Source organism: Acanthopagrus latus, chromosome 2, assembly GCF_904848185.1.
Source record: "Acanthopagrus latus isolate v.2019 chromosome 2, fAcaLat1.1, whole genome shotgun sequence".
NCBI classification, from domain to species: domain Eukaryota; kingdom Metazoa; phylum Chordata; class Actinopteri; order Spariformes; family Sparidae; genus Acanthopagrus; species Acanthopagrus latus.
In genome coordinates, this window is record NC_051040.1 from 3600824 (window position 1) to 3620724 (window position 19901).

Sequence of the window (19901 nt, forward strand, 5' to 3'; positions counted from 1 at the left end):
GGAGCTACTGAAGCATTTCATGGGTTGTTGTTTTTAAAATATGTCTGCATCTACTTCAGTTGTTGCTTCGATGCTGTTTTGCTGTGACACTCCAAAAATGTTTGATCGACCATGAAACTGACTTCTGTTAAATGTATTTTTTTTTGTATTTTCTATAAACAACAGACTGACTTCTGGGTGAAAAACACATTTTTTTTTACCGCTAACTTGTGTTCGACTTGTGTTCACACAAGACAAGAGACACGTCCTGTGTAACATCGACTGGAAAAGAAAAACAAGTGCAGCGTTTTCTCCCCACATTTTTTGCCTTTTTAATAAGAAAAATGAAACATGAATCATTTTAATCACATTTAGAACAACAGGAAAACAACAACAACAATAACAACAACAAAAAAAAAACCAATATATTATATCAGCACACTTTCAAAGTCTGAAAAGCAACGTAGCTTAAATAAAAGACATTTTCTCTTGGAAACTAAAACGAGCTCCGCAGAGGACATGACGTGACCTGAAACTTCTGCGTCCTCTGCTCGCTGTCAGAATAATCCTTCAGTAGATCGTCGATACATTGATCTCTGATCAGATCAGCAGTCGTTTGAGGAAAAAAAAAGGCACTTTTTTCAGTTGACACCCTTTGACATTGTGAAGCCATTGAGCTGATGCATTGACAGTGAGAGAAGGGGGGGCGTTCTGAGCATTGTTGTAACACACACACTATCAGCCCACCTGGCCAGTGGGAGCGCCATAGTGCAAAGTACTGTATGTAAATCCTCCCATAGTGCATCTCTCCTCCCCTCCACTGTTTTAGTAACTGACTGAACTCCCCCGTGCACCTCACCAGCTGCTATTCAAAGTGTTACAGTCTGTCGAGGCGCGTCTGGTTTGCACGCTCTCATATAGGTAACTACAGACGATGAATGTTGGAAATGAAAAACTTAAACATGATGGGTTTTTTTTTTTTTTTTTGTTTGTTTTTTATTTTTTTAGTTTTTACCACAGTTACTTTGCCTCTTTTCCTCGTGGCTGCAGAAGATTTGTATTTAAACTTCTGTCTCCTCCCACGAGGACAAAATGGCTTTTTTTCTTCTTCTTCTTCTTCATATAAACCTACAAAAACAAAAAAGTTTGAAAGTACAGACTTCATGAGCTACATTTACATAGACGGACGCCTGATCTGACAGAAATGATGGACGTGGTGTGAAATGCTGTAACGCGCAGGAAAACACGTCTCCTACGGCAGTAACACCTGCCTGAAGCAGTAACCTGAAACTCGCCTCCTCTCCTCCATCTTTGGATTTTAAACAAATAACAAACTCACATTGGGGTTGTAACTGGTCGACAGAGCGCTATACAAGATATATTAAAATTTATTCCCTTCATAAATAAATGCAAATATCCTTTTCCCCCCACATTACCTCTATTTACATTTTGTACAGAGCCAATTTCACCACGTGCAGTTTCTCCTGCGACACACGGACGAGTCAGACGTCTTCCGACCGTCCGGCTTCACTCTTCTGTCCTCCATGTAACCGACCGCTCTCCACGCTCCAAAAGGAAAAAAAAAAAACTGTTCTTTTGCCCCTCGACCACGGCAGCCATTTTAGATGTGAGTCTCTTCCAAGGCCGCTGGACGAGAGCCAGAGAGGGAGAGAGAGGGAGAGAGAGAGAAAGAGGAAGATAAAGAGAGCTCGGGTGTCCATTTTAGAAAAGGGCAGAGAGGCAGAGAGGAAGAGAAGTCTCCATCTTGGCTCACCTCTACAGACAGGTGTGTATGTGTGTGTGTGTGTGTGTGTGTGTGTGTGTGTGTGTGTGTGTGTGTGAGCGTCCATATTAGGAGGCGTTGAGCACCGAGCGGCTGTACAGAGTTTGGTAGTAAGCGCCTGAGTCCATGCTGGTCGGCCCCGGGCTGTCGTAGATCTGCTTGGCCCCCACAGGAGAGGTGCCGGTGTAGCTGTTGTAGGCCATCACCTGGTCCTGGTAGGACTTGAGGTCCATCTTCTGCTCGTTGGACATGAGGTTGGTGATGGAGAACGGGTGGTTGAAGTTGTAGTGGGGGTCCAGGGACTTGAGAGCGTCACTCTGTAGGTCCATGTGGTGCTGCATGGTGCTGGGCAGGAGGTGGGCACTACCCACTAAAGACTGGGAGTGGAGGAGGTTGGAGGAGGTGGAGGAGGTGGCGGAGAGGGACAGGGAGGATTGAGGGATGGAGGAGGAGGAGGTGGAGGAGGAAGGTGGCAGGGAGACAGGCGGGCTGTGGAGGTGTGAGGAGGACAGCGGTGGGCAGTCTAGTGGAACCAGGGAGTTTCGGGGATGCGGCTGGTCGTCGGAGGAGCCCGGGTGGGAGTTGTCTGAGTGGGCAGAGTCGGCTCCCTCTGAGCCTCCTGTGGGGCTGTGATCCTCCGACAGGTGATCTCCACCGTGGCCTCCTTTCCCTGAGCCCTCCTGGCTCTTGGCTCCTCTCTTGGCCATCTTGTCCTCGATCTTGAAGCGTTTCTGGCGCCTCAGGTAGCAGCCGTTCTCGAACATGTTGCCCGACTGCGGGTGCAGAGTCCAGTAGGAGCCTTTGCCCGGCTTGTCCGGTGAGCGGGCCACCTTCACGAAGCAGTCGTTGAAGGACAGCGAGTGGCGGATGGAGTTCTGCCAGCGCTGCTGGTTCTCACGGTAGTAGGGGAACAGGTCCATGATCCACTGGTAGATCTCGTTCAGGGTGAGCATCTTGCTGCCACTCTGCTGGATCGCCATGGTGATGAGGGAGATGTAGGAGTATGGCGGCTTGGCGTGGGTCAGGGAGCGTCTGTAGGGCTTCGGGGGCATATCTTTGGGTCCGGCCCGGCTCAGGGAGGCAGTGTTGGGGTACCCCAGCTGGCTCATGGACTGGCCCATGCTCTGGTAGTGGGGCAGGGAGCTGAGGGAGCCCGGAGCAGCGGGGCCCAGCTGGGACAGAGGGGCCGAGCTGAGGGACGAGGCCACCGGGGAGAGGGACATGTGGCCGGGCCCGGAGCCCATGGAGGCCAGAGGGGACCCGCTGAGGCTGGAGCTCGGGTACGCCATGTTCATGCCTGCAGGGGAGGCGGTGGCTGGATTCAAGTTGATGTAGCTGTTGATGGTGCCCATGGAGCCCATGGAGCCCAGACCAGAGTTCATGGTGCTGGGAGAGGAATACATCTGGAGGAACAGAACAACATCTGGTTAGAGGACAGATCAACCAAATCATTAAACACACTTATCTTTTATTTCAGCATTTAGAAAACAGACGACATGAAAGAATCTGTAGATTTAAACTGATATAAACTAAATTTCTGCTCTAAAGAAGGTGTTTGAATGTGAGAGTGAGGCGGTTTCAGTCTCCGTTTTAAAAGTGACTCCTTATCAATGCACAATGAAGCCCTCAGTGCGCGGAGAGGACATGGATTTCACACAGAGATGTTAACCTGAAAATGCGTAAAAAGCGCGTCACGGTGCCTCTCGGTTCAGACGGCCTCCTCCCGCGTCCGTGGAAAAAACAACTCAACCAAATGTTCAACCTCTGAACTCAGCTTTTATTTCTCTTGTGTTCGTCAAAGATGATTCATTCCTGTTTTTTTCCCTCCCCCTCAAATAATTGGTGTTTAATCTTTTTGTATTTTTTTTTTTTTGGTAGTAAAATATTAAATAAAGGAGAAAACAGAGTCCTCGGGAGGGAGAGAAGATGGTCGCTGGTTAAATATTATCAGACTCTTTCTTCTTCTCGATAATCTGATCAGGTCGAAGCTGAGGTGAGAACGAAGCTGCTGATGGAATTAAGCCTTAATTGAATTAGTGAAGAGGAAGAAGTCTTGTTGCATTTACACCTGAATCGTCGCGACAGTCGAGAAGCTGCGGGAGCGACACAAAAGCGAGGACGAGAACTGTCGATGAGCGAGTAACGTTTAATGAATATTTCCAGAGGAACATTTCGACTATGACGCTGCGGGAATCGAATTATCAGTAAATTATAAATGAGTGATCGAAATAATGATTTTGTGGCTTGTCAGAATAAAACTCGCATTTTTACCACTCTTTTGTTTTAAAGGCCTGATAATAATAATAATAATAATAATGATAATAATAATAATGATAAAAATAAAAAGGCCTCGTGTTTTAATAATGAAAAATAATATTGTGTTTAAGTATTGATCTCCTGCTAGTTTTTTTAAAATTAATTAATTATATATATATATATATATATATATATATATATATATATATATATATATATATATATATATATATATATATAGTCCCTGAATAAACGCACTTCATCATATTTAAGTTATTTTAATTCTTATAGGACTTTTTAATTTCTCCGTGGCAGATTAAGATTTTAAAGTTAAATTATTATATATATATATTATATCATAATATATTATATTATATTCGTTTAGTCAGTAAATTCTTGTCTGCTGTTTTTTTTTCCACTTCCAGAAACCCTCCGCGTCTCTCCCCGCTGCTCCCCAACATGAGGACATTCAAACAGTTCGATGAATTAATTGTTATTTGTGGTGTGCGCTCGGCTCTTTACCTCGCTGGCCTCGCTGTAGAAAGTATTCCACTCTGGTAGATCATGGGCTTCCATCTTCACAGAGCTCAACATCCCCAACACAATCTCTTTTGGAGGAGAAACACTTCACCGGACGTTTTGGTTGCAAAAATAAAAAATAAATAAATATTAAAATCCTTCGTAAAGATGGAACTTTTCTGGAAAAATCCAAACAGATTTGTCTCCTTTTTTTGTTGTTGTTGCCAAGACTGACTGATGCGGCGCTGCTCCTGGAAATATCAAGTCAATATTTCTTATTTGTCAGTCATCCATTGTTTCATAACCTTTATCTTGTTACGGCTCAGCAGATGTTCACTTCTTCTTTTTCTTCTTCTTCTCCTGGCCCGTGTTTGTCAGCCCGGGACGCAGCGTGCGGCAGGCGGAGGTGCAGCGCGCAGATTCAGTGAAGAAACCTGCGCGTCCTCCGTTTATAAGGTGCCGGCGGGTCCCGCCCAGATCCTGACATTTGAATACCGTCAGGATCCAGGAAGGGCCCCGCAAAAAGGCCGATGTGGCCCCCTGGCGTGCTGTATATTGGCCCGGCGGCTACAACGGGGCCACCCGGACGAAGAAGACTGTCCCATAATCCTCCAGCGACAGAGCTGAGTAGATTAATACTAATGCAGCAGTGAAGTTCATACTGTGAAGGTGTTAATTGTATTATTAAAACCGGTTATGGAAGAATGAGTTTGTTCTAAAACAAAACAAAACAAAACAAAAAAAAACCAGATGAAATGTGATCAGGTGGCTTCAGTTCAACCCAAAACAACAAGAGTCTCAGTTTATAAATCGAGTTAGAAATAATTTTAATATTCAATATTTAATTTAATAAAAAACTGCTTTTATTGGGGCGCTGAGACAGGTGTGTGTGTGTGTGTGTGTGTGTGTGTGTGTGTGTGTGTGTGAGTTGAGGGGCGTGAGGATCGTTAATTCCCTCGGCTATCACTTCTCTGGGGGGCATGAGCCCTTTAACACATTCCCCGAGCAGCTTAATTGTGGCAACCGCCGAACTGATTTCAGATTCTGGACTCTGATAGTCAAATATTCTCCTGATTGGCATGAAGAAATAAACAAATCACGAGGGGTTAGGGAAATATTTGAGGGTTATCAGAGATCCAATCAGAGAGAAAACATCAGGCCTGAAGAGCAGCATCACATCAGACACACGGTGTCTGTTCGTGCGTAAAAACTCCTCCGGTGCGCATTCTGTGCGTAAAACTGATCCCGGGTCGCCTGGGAACTTCTTCTTTCCTTCCAAAGAGGCATCGAGACGAGAGAGAGAAACACAATAAATAATGTGATCCCGGTGTGATGCATGAGGCCTGAGGACTCCTGTGTTGTGGAATACACATCGGCCTCGCAGCAGACGGAGGCCCGTGAATGTCAATGCCTCGGCCTAATGGCCGGTCAATGGAGATGTAATTGATGCGCAGGCGGGAGGTCGCCGGGATTAGACTGTGAGAAAAGCAAAAAAAAAAGACGAAAAAACAGGAAAGTCTGAGCAGAAATATGGAGACACGTCAGATAAAAGATCAGATCCACCTGCGGGGCCTCGGGAGACTTCACTGCGCCCCTCAGAGTTTCTCTTCATATCGACCCTGACGTGATGAAGCGGACATCGTGTTTCTCATCCTGATGTTCCAGCTGCAGCTCAGACTCTGAACACTGTTTGTCAGCTCACACCTCCGCGTCTGTAATGATATAATTAAGCCCTGCAGAGAGGAGCGTCTTCATCCGGACGCTCATAAGGCTGAATTAATGATTAATGACGTCATCTCTGACCTCCAGCAGGTAAAATTCATCGATCCTGTCTGCAGTGATGCATCCCAGAAAGTACCTGCACTGTGTTTAAATATTAATTTGGGTGAAAGAGAAAGTAGTCTTACCTTCCGATGTACATTTACTCAACTACTGAACGATTTTGAGGCACTTTACTTGAATATTTTCACTTTCATTTTGGAGGTAAATGTTATTCTTACTGTTAAATATTTATCTGATATATTCAGTCACATCAGAGCGAAAGTGTTTTGATTACTTTATTTGACAGATTCCAATAATCAGAAAATAAAACATAAATGTAAATATATTTAACTTTACATTTATTTATCGACAGAAAATCACATTGACTCTCTGATATCAGATACTTTCACACTTTAGTAATGTTTCACCACGATATCGTTAATTTTACTCAAGTATGACACACAGTAGGGGAACCGAGAGGTCTTAACCTCCAAAACCTCCTCCAGAGAGTTTAATTTGTATAAATTAAAGAGGATTAATAAAAAGACGCTTCCCGTGTCTGCAGTCAGGACTTTGCTTTTCGTTCCATCAGTAACTTTGATGGTTTTATGTATATTTGTTTCTGTGTTTGTCAGTGGAGAGCTGAGGGTCAGACTGCACATTCATGATGCTTTAAACAACATCAAACAACCACAAAATTCATCTCCAATAAATCAGTAATCGATGTTGTTTTGACACTTGGTTTCTTCTGCCTCCTGAAGCTGCTGTATTAATTCATCTCACACGCTGGTTGCTGTCCGAGCTCCGTGACGAGCTCTGGATTTTTTGGCCATGACGCGCCGAGCCTCCAGCCTGCGTCTTCTTAATACGCATCTTTGATCGGTGTAATGCTCCTTTAAGGTCCCATCTTTCTCCCCAACACACATTTAGTCACATCCTCTCTCTGCGGGCCGCTTTTCTCTCCAGCAGGCCCTCCACCGTCCATTAACACCTCTATAATTGGTTTAACAATGGCTGTAATGAGCGGACACTAATGGAGGAAGCGACACATCGGCCTGCCGGGACGGTGGGGAGGAGGAACGAGACGCCCCCTCCTCCTCCTCCTCCTCCTCCTCCTCCCTCTGCTCTTCCTCATGATATAAAGCAGCAGCTTCATCAGTAAGTTAATCAGCCGCCTCTGAGAAATAAAATATGTCCTCCTGCAGTTGAGACTGTTGAAGTTTTAAAGCGTGAAGGACTCTGCAGGCTGTAATCTGATTACAGGTGATGAAGAGTGTAATCCTCACTGTGGAGGACACACAGGTGCACAGCGCCATCTGGTGGCCACTAACAGACAGAAGAGTTTCCATAAGATAAAATACAGTCTTTAAATATTATAAACATCAGTTTATAGTTTGTTAATAGTGAAAATACTCGTAACTGAAGGTGAATTAAATAAAAATAAAAAATCAATGTATGAATGACGGTTGTTATAAAGCAGCAGAGCCTGGATTTTACTCCAGTATTTCTGTTCTACACATCCTCATCCGTCTTTTTCACCACATCTGAGACAAATTTACTTTTACTACATCAGACTGCTTCAGCTGCTCTTCAGATTATAGAGTCACGTCTCCTTCCTGAACACAGAGCATCTCCACACGTTGATGTTCGCTGTGATGAACTGTGGGATGAAGTTTCCTTCATGTGTTGACAATATTCTCCTGTTTCTTAAGCGAACAGACAGCGAGGAAGCACCGTCAGCATCAGTAACGTTCAGGGTTCAGGTCTGAATATTTCTGACAACACGTTTTCACGCTGCTGTTTCTGAGACACCAGAAGCTAAAATAGTTGTTCAATCTTCATGAACAAGGTTCTGTACTCTAATCCATTGTGTAAAAACTTTTTTTTGAAAGTGACGAGTAACTGAAGCTGTCAGATGAATGTGGAGCAGCAGCAGTTTCCCTCTGACATGTTGTGAAGAGGAGGTGTAATGAAGTATAAAATATATACTGTACTGTTGTTACTTTTTTAACATAATCAATATGATACCTTAAATCAGGAAGTCTTAGACACATTATACTGAGAGTGACTCGTTAATCAAAGTGTTTTAACTCAAGAAATAAAACAACAATGACAAGTTTCCATCCCCTTTATTTCTATTTTGTACATGAAGCTGCGAGAAAACCAGCAGATCTAAAAATGACACATGAATGAGAAGAAACTCAACACAGAGGGAGAGAGAGAGACAGAGAGGTGAGGAGAGACAGAACTCAAACAACGAATGGCCGGCTGACTTTACAAAGGCTTCAGATAAAAGCAAACGAGCCGTCTGATGGCGACTGAAGGGAAACAGATTCAGGTTAATCTTTGACTAGACAATAAAAAAAGCCATTGCACTCCGACTTCCCCTGAGGTTCCCAGACACACGGACAGACGGTAAACATTTTAAAAAGGCACTTAACAAGGGATTGCATGATATATCAGTGCATATTCAACTCAAATTCCACTTCTTCAGAGAGATTTCTCTTCAACAGAGCTGATCTGTGGTCTGTTGTCTCAGCACAGACGGCCTGAATGAGCCGATCTTTACGTATCGTACAGTCGACCACACGGGCCTGTAAACTGTAACGGCTTGATGAAGAGAACCAGCTGAGACCCGGCCAAGAAATATAGCAATTTATATGTTTTTTCCATAAAACATTTACATCCAGAAACATCAGTTTGGGCATAAAGTTACCTTTGGTTTGTCTGTGCTTCAGTACTGATGAGTACAAACTGCACGGAAAGAGAGAATGCACCAAAAAAACTCACTTATCATCACGTTGGATTGTTCAATTTAGTAAAATTGCCTCCCTGCTCTCAGACAAGCGAGGTCGCTTTTCTTTAAATCAATTTCGAAACCAAACATTAAACTTGTAAAAGTGTCACATGATATGAAGTTTGAATTGTCTCTACTTTTTGTGAGACGCATTAATAATATTAAACCTTTCAGGGTCGGGAGAACGTTTTTTGCTTTTTGGTGGATTCTCGCTTTAAGAAACAAAAAGGTTTGAGAAATGATGAGCAATCGTTTTTTAAACTGTTGCATATACTATGACGAAGGATTGCACGTACGTACTATTATAGATCTATGGAGTATATAACATTGAACATTCTAGTATAAAATATAGTCCTAGGCCTATCAATAGATATCTTTTCATATACATTCGGGGTAAAGCGTAGGCTGGGCTGGATCTTGTATGAAAGCAACATTTAAATACAGTCAGACACGGAGCGTCTGCGGCTGGTCGACAGATTAACTCGTTTCTACACAGCAAACATTCTCTTTTCTCTGAGTCAAAGTCAACTTTATTTAAACTCAGAGACTTGTCACTACTGGCATTCTGTCCTAAACTCATATTGGTTGAAAAAAAACCCAAAAACAAACACGATTGTGTACCAGGACTAGGGCTGCAACTAACAATCTTCATTTAGATAAATCTGTCGATCGTTTACTCGATTAACTGTTTGGTCTACAAAATATCAGTGTTTCCCAGAAGCCCAAGATGACGTCCTCAGATGTCTTGTTTTGTCCACAACCCAAAGAAATTCAGTTTACTGTCATAAAGGAGGAAAGAAACCAGAACATAAGCAACAACTCAAACCGATCAATCAATTGTCAAAATGTTTGGCGATTAATTTCATAGTTGACAACTTATCGATCTGGCCAGGACGTGAATTCAATTACAAAACGATAAAAAAAAAATCTGTATTTTAAATTTAAGGTACAGTTTAACATCATAACTGTCAATTTCATGTCAGTTTTTAATTAATTATATTTGTAAAAAGCACAAATATTTCATTTAGACGAAGAACAGACGGAGACAGTCACTTTGTCCGAGGCGGTTCAGTTCTAACTGTCTGACCTCCTGCTGGCCGACCGACCGTCTGCTCATCAAGAAGAAGAAGATTTCATGGCTACTGTTTCACTATTTCAGCATTTGTGGTGTGCAGGATCGTAGTGCTCTCCTGTGCTAACACAACATCAGGTGTACCGTCACAAACAACACTGAACTGTGGCTACTTTCTGTGAGTCTGAGCAAAGGTCATTTAAAAACAACAGATATCCTCAGGTCTGCTAACATTAGCAAATATTATTATTGCAAATTACATATTAATACATGTGTGGCCATAGAGACATTTTGGTGGTCCTGATGGCACAGTGTTTTTTTATATTAAGGTGCATATACTTGTTATGGATTACAGCATTTTTCACATCATTGTAGTCTACGTGTTGCTGAAGCCCATTTATTTCCAGCTGCTAACAGAAGCTAGCTGGCAGTGCTAATCTGGACTTCTTCAGTTGGTCACAACTATTGTTAACTCTACAAAAAGTAGCCAGTGTTCAGCTGCTGATTGGCCCCGAACATCTGAATCCAACAGTAGGCGATGAAGGTCGTGTTTATATGTACGGTCTGATACGTCAGTCTGTGTTGGGAAGTTGCGCCATTATTTCACACATGTCTCTGCTGTTTGCTGGATGGCGGCAGGTTTGTTTTCCACAGCTGGTGAGGTTGAGCTCACAATGCACAGGATGCACTGAAGGATTGAATGTGATGTAATATAAGTATAGGAATTAACGCAAAAGTGGGCAAAAGTCAAACTTGGCGTAAAAAAAAAAAAAGTTGAGTAATAGTAATGATGACGATGTGTGAAGGTAGTCTGTCTGATGTCACATATGGTCTCATGATGTTGACAGGATCGGGTGGTGAGTGGGTGGAGTTAAGACCTGTGCACTGGAGGTTTACTGGACTGTGTCACTTCTCTTCTGGATCTCTCAGCGGTCCAGTTCAGACATCTCCTTCTGGTGTGTGATACAACTCTGTGGCAACAGAAAGTAAACAAATTAACAACATGAAATTAAGCAGAATAAATGATCTTATAAAATGCTGCCACACTTCAGACTCCAGGTGCTCAGCTGTCTGTGGACCTGCCTGTTGCTGTGTTGGGTCCTGGTCTCCATGAAGTCACCATCACGTCTCCCTCTCTTTCTTGACGGTGACGTCTCCACCTCCGGCTCCAGCGCCACTGGACGATCCACTCCCGGCTCCAGACGCACCTGCAGCTCCCGGCCCGGGTCCGGTCCCGGCTCCTGATGCAGCAGCCGATGGAGCTCCTGCTCCACCATTGCCCAGTATGGTGGAGACTTCTCCCTGCATGAAGGCCCAAGGGGGACTGTTGGGAGAGTTATCCAGCGGACAGCGCTCTCCACTCGGACAGTACACCTCTCCGTCACCCCGCCGACCCTGGATGTACACTCTGGTGCAGGGGAAGCAGAACCTAAATGTGGTGGAGGTAGAGAAGACGAGTTGTTATAACTTCCAGAGAGGCAACTATTCAAATAAAATAAAAAACAAAAATCACCAACACATTATTTTTTAAAGTAACTTCAAGCAAATGACTAGAGTCTGAAGTGAAGCCTTAAATTACTTTACTGAACTGCAATAAATATTAATATTTAATTTATTGAAACTGAAGAAAGAATGTCTTTACTCAAACAAATGACACCAGATAACTCCAGACATAACAGAAGCAAACACACAAACCTGTGTCCTGGCACTGATGGACACTGAACAAAGTGTGTGTCTTCGAGCCTCTCATGACACAAGGTGCAGGACAGAGTGTTTCCCGTTGAATGGGCGTTGCTGGCAGATGCTGATCCCAGCTCAGAAGCTCCACTGTGGGGTAACGCTGCAGCAGCGGTGGCCCCCTCCGCTGAGGTGCTGGATCCCAGGGGCTCCCCTCCGGATCTGGAGGCGAGGGGGCGCGGCTGCCTGGCTGGAGATGAGGCCGGCTTGGGGCTCGTCTGACTCACGCCTCCAGCCATGGACGAGGATGAGGAGGGGAGACCTGAACTCTTGCTGGCGCTGCTGCCGGCCACAGCAGTGTGGATCTGGGACTGTGTCTTGGGCTGGTTCTGCGACGAGCTGAGCTCTCGCTCCAGCTCCGGAGTGATGAAGGGGGCTATCCCCATCCCTATCCCCAGCTGTCTGCGGTTAATCTCGGCCAGCACCGTGCCTGGGAAGATCATGGAGCTGCTCATGGGGGCTGTCCTGGCAGTAAGACCCGCCGGCATGCCTGCAAGCAGCCCATGAGGGATCCCTGCTATACTTTGAGTCACTAGACTTGGAGGGATGGCAGCAGCCAGCATCGGTCTCCGGCTGCCGCTCGGGCTCTGGCGGTTCACTTCTTGAGGCGGCTGCCCGTCACGGTGCAATCCGTTCGGCGGGACGCGAATAGCTGACCCGGTACTTTCTCCTCTTCCTCCCCGTTCGAAGCGGTCGCTGTGCGGCCTGCCTCCGTCTGCCGCCGCCTCTCCTCTTCCAGATGTTCCGTGCTTGTTGGGAGAGGGACCAGGTGACCTGACGTTCCCATCCTGCATCCCGTGAGTTCGTTTCAGCTGTCGGGCGCTCGCTATCAGGAATTCAATCTGATTCGCTCCCTCGTAGTTGACGCAGCCTCGGCAGACCACCTCGCTGAAGTCCCACACCACAGTCCAGGGCATCTTCGGCAGGTCGCACAGGTAGCACCACTGGCGCCGGGAGGAGGAAGGGGACGACATGGCTGGCTAACAAGCTAGCTAACCTGAGCGGGTTCAACGAGCCAGCTAGTGTGCTAACGTGCTAACACACGTTAGCTCGTTAACCTATTTATGTTTGACAGGTGCACGCCCCGTCTTTACGAAACTCTTTCTGCTTCAACGGGCTTCAGACCGCCTTACAAACATGTTAAACATTCTACACACATAGAATCAGATCAAACTTGTAAGTTGTTTTCGCTCTTTTTTGTCTTATGTTTGTTTTGTTTACCCACTTCGGCCTGTTCCTCACTGCTGTCAACTGCTTCCCAGACGGACGCTGGAACGTTACGTAACCTTTCGAGGTGCATTGTGGGTGTTCGAGTTTCTCGCCCGATCGGCGTCATCGCAGAGCTTGACCGCCGTGTCTGGTTTTGGAACTACAAACCAAAAACGGAAGTGAAGTAATGGAAAGGTCGCAGATCATTGACGTCATCACATGTGCGTCCTCCATAGTAGCCATGCGTTTTGAGCGAGAACACTTTTAATTTGAGCACTTTGAGGCTGTTTTTTTTAACGTAAATATGCCGAGAGACGTTTCGTCTTCATCAAGCGAAGATGAAGCAGACGCTCCTACACAGAAATCACCTGTAAAGAAAAAGGAAAGCGGTAAGTTCACACACAAACACACACACAGAGTGGACACACGGAGCTGCTGTTGGGTTGCTAACACACAGATAGTTGAGTCAGACCAGATCCATGAAGCCAAGTTCACTCAGAAATATAAAACAAGCAAGATATTCTTCTTCTTATTGTTTTTCTTCATGATTAACACCTTTATTTTTACATTTTAACTTATAGAAAGAGAAGAAAGTTTTGTCTTGTGTTATAAACCAACACATACTTGAGTAAAAAGTGTATAACTATCTAATTCTGACTCAATGTGTGTGGTGTGTCATCCAGTATTAAAGCCAAGGAGAGATGATGATATTAAAATCCAACCAGTCTGACTCTATTGCAGTAATGGAGGATGCACATAGAGGCATGATACAGTAAATAAAAACTGAAAACACACTGGTCTTACTCAGCTGTTCTGTGTATTTCTGATATGTTGTGATACTTAACTGATGTTGTTTGGATCCACAGGTGAGAAGAACACCAGGTATCAGTGTCCTGCTGACTTTGTGTCTTTCAGCCACAAACCCTGCAGCAGCACGCTCACAGAGAGTCTGAAGAACAGCCACAACGAGTTATGGCTCATTAAAGCTCCGGCCAGCTTCGACCCAGAATGGTGTGTACGATCTTCACAAAGTCTTTACAGGCAGTTGTGACAGTCAAACAATTTACACATGATACATGTTTTGATGTTCCTCCAAAGATTCACATCACAAAAAGTTACACTTTATGCTCTCTCCACATTTACAGGCTGCATAAATTGTCCCAACAAATTAAAGTTAGCTGATATAATGTTTACAGAACAGAGACAATATGACTGAAAGTCACAATGATGGAATAATGGTGAATTTTAAAAAGAACCACAGTAGTAGTGGACTCAATAAACTTAATGTCTGTTACACAGTAATGTCTTTTTAAAGTTGGTTAATGTTAGCATTATTCATCATAAGCTAGTTGTTGTACCAGAACAAGTAAGGCTGTGTTCACTCATATTACTGACTTTTGAATAAGAAATGGTGCATTAAATGTCATGAACGCAACATTTCCTCTTTTTAAAGATTTAACCCAAATATTCTCTGTAGTGGTTTTCGTGGCAGAGCTCAAACACACTCATTTTGAGTTTAGTGACAGTTAGAGCTGCTGCCATTATTTAATTCATCATTAAGTATTTTGATAATTGAGTAATAATTTAAAGCAAAAACATATAAAACATTTGCTAGTTCCAGCTTCTTAAAACTAAATAATTAATCTTAGAATAGGGTTGCAGACTAATTGCAGTCTCAAGGTGTGCTGTGGTTTGAAAATGAAAGGTTTTCCTACTGTGTACATTTTCTTCTGCAAACAATTAAATTCTATCAAATTAGTGTTATTAAAAAAAGATGTATTACAGGCCAAGTGTCATATCTGACAGGATATGATATTTAGTGAAATTAAAATATATTCTGTTTAATCAAAGACATCTCTTAGTTTTATTCCTTTAGGGGTCTTCACTCATAAAAACATTGTAATACTGTGATACTGAACTTTTCCTAAAATAGATACAGTATTAGTATCATAGTATAGACAGTAGGTGTTGGTTGCAGTGACACTGGAGCACTTTATGTCTGTTTGGGCCAGCAGGTGGCGCTGCTGGAGACGGGCTTCATGCTGAGCTTTTAGAAAGCTTCCCCACATACAGTAGCAGTCTGATAACATGACGTAGTTTGGTGTAAACTTTTCTTGACATGCTTTCTGTGATTGACCCCACCTCTCCTCCCTCCCTCCCTCCAGCTTCAGTGGCATCAAGGTGCCCCTCTCAGGTCTCCAGACCCTGAAGGTTCCTGCAGCTGCAGGCAGAGCCCAGACTCGGAGTGGCCAGCAGATCTACAGCATCCTGGCCTCCACCCATGGTACCTCAGAGCTCCGCCTGCTCACTGGAGACAAGCAGTCGTCAGATGGCGTTGTGTTCGGCCCCACCTTCTCAGGCCTGCTGAATGTCTGTGAGAACTACGGAGACAGCAGCACCAACCAGGCCCCTCAGGTCATCCCCGCGGCTCCGGCACCCTCCATACCGCCGGGGCTCAAACAGAGATTCCACCCCTTCGGCAGTAAGACTGCCACACTGACCTGCGTGGCGGAGAGTGAGATGGATGGAGCTGCCTTCGGGCCCGCGTCGACGACTCGCCGTCCTGTGGTGGTCAAACGATTCGCAGAAGAAACATGGCAGCCAGAAGGAGAGGAGGAGGAGGAGGAAGGGAGGAAAAAGAAGAAGAAAAAGAAAGAAAAGCGGATAAAGACAGAGCGAGAGGAGGAGTCGGTGGAGGTGGAGGTGAAAGTGGAGCCTGTGAGTGAAACAAAGGACGACGTGATGATGGAGCTCCCTGTCCAGGACGTCTCGGAGGAGAGGAGGAAGAAGAAGAAGAAAAAGAAGGACAGAGAGCGTGAGGAGGTGGAGGAGGGCGTGGACCCCAGTGTGACGGTGAAGGTGGAGCAGGTGACGGTGAAATCTGAACCAATTGACACTTTGTACGGCGATGTGGTGGAGGGCTCAGCAAAAAAGAAGAAAAAGAAGAAGAAAAGCAAAACTGGTGACGACTAGTCAGTCGTCGTTCTGTTGTTTGTGATTTTTTTTGTTTTGTTTGTTCATTTTTGACCTCGTGGACCGTCAGAGAGCTACCACTTCTAATTTACTCCAGATTATAGATAGATTGGATAATGACAGGCTTGCTTTGGCAGGACTCGGCATTCAGAAAGTTAATAAGTGGATTCATCCCGGCGTCTTTAAGGCCAATGTTCCAATCACTGTGAGCTCAGAGAGTGACAGTTTTACACACAGAGAATTTGTGCAGCCGCAGGCCTCTGAGGACACGAGCAACACGAGTGTACCAAGAGGGATTTTCTATGTTTCCTGCCAGTGTCTGTCAAGTTGTGGTAGTTTTTTTTATGGGATTATACTCCCACTGTGTTGCTGTGTTTGTGTACATATCTACACAACCGGGCGGGTGACGTCGCTGGTTTGGCAGCAGCTTCAGAAAACCGGACGTGATCTAAACGCACAGTAATGGTTCATTGTCACGTCAAGTTTTCAGTTGTTTCTTTTTGAGCATCTGAGTCACATGGAGAAACTTTTTGTCCACAGGAAAAAACACATGTCGCAAAATATACTTCAAAAAGTGATTAAAGGAAATGAATTGAAAACAAAAACAACATGTTTGTATTTTTGTCCTGCTGCCGGTCCCGTGCAAGTGTTCCAGTGCAGCGCAGCATTTTCCCCCTCGTGCCTCGTTGGAGCGGTGATCTCATCCAGCAGGAATGAAACTTGAACTCGTGCTGTAACTCAAACCGCCGCTTTTTAAATTGTGCAACAATAGCAGGGTGCACAATTTACAAAGTGTAGTTTTCTAATGAGCTGGAAATAAACAGTTTTTGGTAGAAGTTAAGTCACTAAGGGAGGGAAGAGTCGGAAGAATCAGAAGCTCCGTTTCTACAGACAGGAAGAGTCACCTGCTCACTCTTGTGCCTAATATGGAAAGTCAGGTGAAGTTTTGTTGTCCACAAAATATTTCTGGAGCTTCACAGCAAAACAGTGTTGCAGCATTCTCCTGGGCAGCTGAGGTAGATGGGGACTGAAGGGCTGAAGTCTCTGGAGGCCCTGGGATCCCAAACGTACTTAAAAAAAAAAAAAATATTTACAACCATCCAAGTTGAAACTTTCACTGTTGCTTAGATTTCTCCAAGTCTCCATCATCTTGGGGCTTTTGGAGACTTGGATTATGCCCACCAATCTATATGAGCCATTTTGTATTTTGTCTTCCATTTTCCAAAGATGTTTTAAAACAAGTCTCCATCTATTTCAGTGTAAGAGAATGCTTTGAAATGTTTTATGAGCTACAAACCTTCACCTGACTTTCCATCAGCTTGAGGGAAAGTAGATAATGACTGAATTTTCCTTTTTTGTGTGAATCTTTCCTTTAAGTTTATGCTGCATTGTGGAATTAATTCGTCGATGGGTCCTGATTCACGCATCGGAGCAAAACTGGTCTTCCAGTGAACGTCAGCGGTTCATGTCATCACTTCTGATGCGACTGAAGTTTCTCCCTGAACACTGCTGGAGTCAAAAGTTAGAAAATTTTGATCAGCTTACATTTTCTGTGCACATTAAAATAAGTGAAGTGTTTTTACCCTTCCATTAAAAAGGTCCAGTGCAGAGTTTTACGATCATCTTTATGATCTTTTCAGTGGCTCTTCAACTCTGCCCCGACTCCAACTATGCAGCAAACCCTTCACAGCTATCATCTTAAAGTCATATTTAAGTAATTCTGCATGTTGGCACAGAGCGCTGGCATCGAGAAGCCATCGTGGTTGATCTCAAGTCTATAAATCTTTGCATATCCATCGCCAGAACAAATTCTTTTCAATTAAAGGCAGCTGAGGAGTAAGCGGTGGCGACAGGGAGATGGCGCCACAGTCCAGCCTGTTTCCTGTGTGGAGCAGCAGCCTGCCGCCTCTGAACCACCTCTGAGGTTATCATTTACATGCTACCATTTATTTTCACTAATGTAACACAGATCTTGTGGTGCCGTCCAGACGCACACAAAGGAAGGATTTATAATGTTTCTCTCTCTTTTTTTTTTTTTTTCCAGTGGTGGAGATTCATCAGATCTCAGTGACACTCAGGTGAAAAATCTCCATCCAGGCTCTGCATCCTCCCCTCCTTCCCTCCCTCCCTTCACTCCTCCCCTCTCCCCTCTCCCTGCTCTGCACCGGAGTATGGTCCTGTTTCTTAATGAGCTCAGGCACCTCTGGCGCTATCACTCTCTCACCATCTGTAGTAACCCTCTGCACACGCTGCAAAGCTTTATTGATCCAGCGTCACGTGTGCATTCACAGTTGTACTCCTGCTCTGAGTTCAACTCGACCCAAAGTGAACAAAACCACCTTACACTTACAGAATTAAAGGGCATGTTGAAATAGTTTTCTACTCACTGAGCTGGACGTGTCTTACCATCATGCCGTCCAGTTTTTTTTTTTTTTTGTTTTGGTGTGTCAGGCAGCCATTACAGCAGAGAGCCCCAGATGTCAGATGTTGGATCAAGCGTTTCCCTGTGAGTCACATCTAATGCCAGATTTCTGTGGACCCTCACAGGTATGTTGAATGTGTGTGAGAGCGTCTGTGCTCCAGCGCCACAGTCTGCAGGCTTGAGTGGATGGGTGCATATGCCTGTGTAACTGAATGTGTGTGTGTGTGTATGTGTGTGTGTGCGTGCGTGCGTGCAGCTGCCTGAGATGAAATTCAGTGAAATGAAAAATGTTTTTTTCTTTCTGTCGGCTCAATCTTCCTAACATGCTTCCTTTAACATTTCTGTTCCCTCCTGACAAACATTCTCTCTCTGCACCAGTAACTTCATGTCAACAGAAAGCAGTATCACAGTTTTGGTTCACCTTTAAATGATCCAGTTGTGTCCGATAATCTGTAGAATCGTAACATCTTGAATCCCAGAAATGGATGAAAACTGTTAGAGCTGCGATGCAACAGTCGACTGATATTTACACTCATCTTTGCTAGAAAATGAAGAAACTGTCAGATTTCTCTGCTGATTTCAGTTTATTTGGAGTTTTGAGATTCTACCTGGTCCTGTTCAGCAACCCAGTCCACATCTGGTCCATTACCTGCATTTACTGCATCTCAAAATCAGTTCCAGACCCGACCCGACCCATAATCCACACACAGTTGAAACTGCTTTAGTTGTTGCAGAAGCTCGACTGAACACGGACCTGTTACACATTGTTTTTGTTGCCTTGTGTGACTGACTCAGTTTGAACCAGACATCCAGCGCAGATAACCGACTACACCGTGTTCTATAAGTCTGCACGACTCTCCTCTGTATACACACTCTGTGTGTTTTTGGCTCATTCTCCTCGAGATGAGCCCATATGCATATGTCTGGTTCTGGGACTTGGAGTAAATATTTCCAATGTCAGGACGCCGTGGAGCGTTTTCTTTCTCACCTATTGTGTTAAAAACTGAAACAACAGATGGAAGATGCTTATTTTCACCCCCCTGCTTGTTTCTCTACTTTCTCTGTGAGTGTAGAAAGCTGCTGGATAACAGAGCTGAAGCATTTTCAGCAGACTTGTCTTTGTCTATATTGGTGCAGGTAGTCATACAGAGAGTGTGTGTGTGTGTGTGTGTGTGTGTGTGTGAGAGAGAGAATCTGAGTCTGTTATTAGCGGCTGACCTCCAATAAGTAGTTCACACAAAAGACATGTTTCTACTGAACACACACATTTCGTTGTTACCGGTCTGTTTGCTTTGGACATTCAGTTAAAGCAGACGGATACTTTGAGCCGCTGCAGCCGCTGTGCCTGTGTCAACCTTTATCGACAGCTAGTCAGAGTTACGATGCTGACAAA

At 44.5% G+C, this 19901-nt stretch overlaps 3 protein-coding genes across 3 annotated transcripts; 1 reads left to right on the top strand and 2 right to left on the bottom strand.

Annotated features, from left to right (window-relative positions):
• Window positions 1–963: 963 nt before the first annotated feature.
• foxa3 (forkhead box A3) lies at window positions 964–4944 on the bottom strand. The gene is made up of 2 exons (XM_037123718.1): window positions 4541–4944; window positions 964–3165 (listed from the first exon to the last, which is right to left on the bottom strand). The coding sequence occupies exons 1-2, from the start codon at window positions 4610–4612 to the stop codon at window positions 1831–1833; spliced, it is 1407 nt and encodes a 468-aa protein (XP_036979613.1). The 5' UTR covers window positions 4613–4944; the 3' UTR covers window positions 964–1830.
• A 3466-nt stretch (window positions 4945–8410) lies between these two features.
• irf2bp1 (interferon regulatory factor 2 binding protein 1) lies at window positions 8411–13181 on the bottom strand. Its single transcript, XM_037123731.1, has 3 exons — window positions 11863–13181; window positions 11251–11596; window positions 8411–11138 (listed from the first exon to the last, which is right to left on the bottom strand). Exons 1-2 carry the CDS (start codon window positions 12876–12878, stop codon window positions 11290–11292), a joined length of 1323 nt encoding a protein of 440 aa, XP_036979626.1. The 5' UTR covers window positions 12879–13181; the 3' UTR covers window positions 8411–11138; window positions 11251–11289.
• A 93-nt stretch (window positions 13182–13274) lies between these two features.
• Window positions 13275–16694, top strand: polr1g (RNA polymerase I subunit G). Its single transcript, XM_037123744.1, has 3 exons — window positions 13275–13502; window positions 13980–14124; window positions 15279–16694. The coding sequence occupies exons 1-3, from the start codon at window positions 13418–13420 to the stop codon at window positions 16084–16086; spliced, it is 1038 nt and encodes a 345-aa protein (XP_036979639.1). The 5' UTR covers window positions 13275–13417; the 3' UTR covers window positions 16087–16694.
• Window positions 16695–19901: the final 3207 nt, after the last annotated feature.

Coding starts and splice junctions, on each gene's coding strand:
- foxa3 (XM_037123718.1), bottom strand. CDS start 4,612: ATGTTGAGCTCTGTGAAGATGGAAGCCCATGATCTACCAGAGTGGAAT. Junction 3,166..4,540: donor TCTACAGCGAGGCCAGCGAG/GTAAAGAGCCGA, acceptor CTGTTCCTCCAG/ATGTATTCCTCTCCCAGCAC.
- irf2bp1 (XM_037123731.1), bottom strand. CDS start 12,878: ATGTCGTCCCCTTCCTCCTCCCGGCGCCAGTGGTGCTACCTGTGCGAC. Junction 11,597..11,862: donor CCATCAGTGCCAGGACACAG/GTTTGTGTGTTT, acceptor CACCACATTTAG/GTTCTGCTTCCCCTGCACCA.
- polr1g (XM_037123744.1), top strand. CDS start 13,418: ATGCCGAGAGACGTTTCGTCTTCATCAAGCGAAGATGAAGCAGACGCT. Junction 13,503..13,979: donor TGTAAAGAAAAAGGAAAGCG/GTAAGTTCACAC, acceptor TTGGATCCACAG/GTGAGAAGAACACCAGGTAT. Junction 14,125..15,278: donor GCCAGCTTCGACCCAGAATG/GTGTGTACGATC, acceptor CCCTCCCTCCAG/CTTCAGTGGCATCAAGGTGC.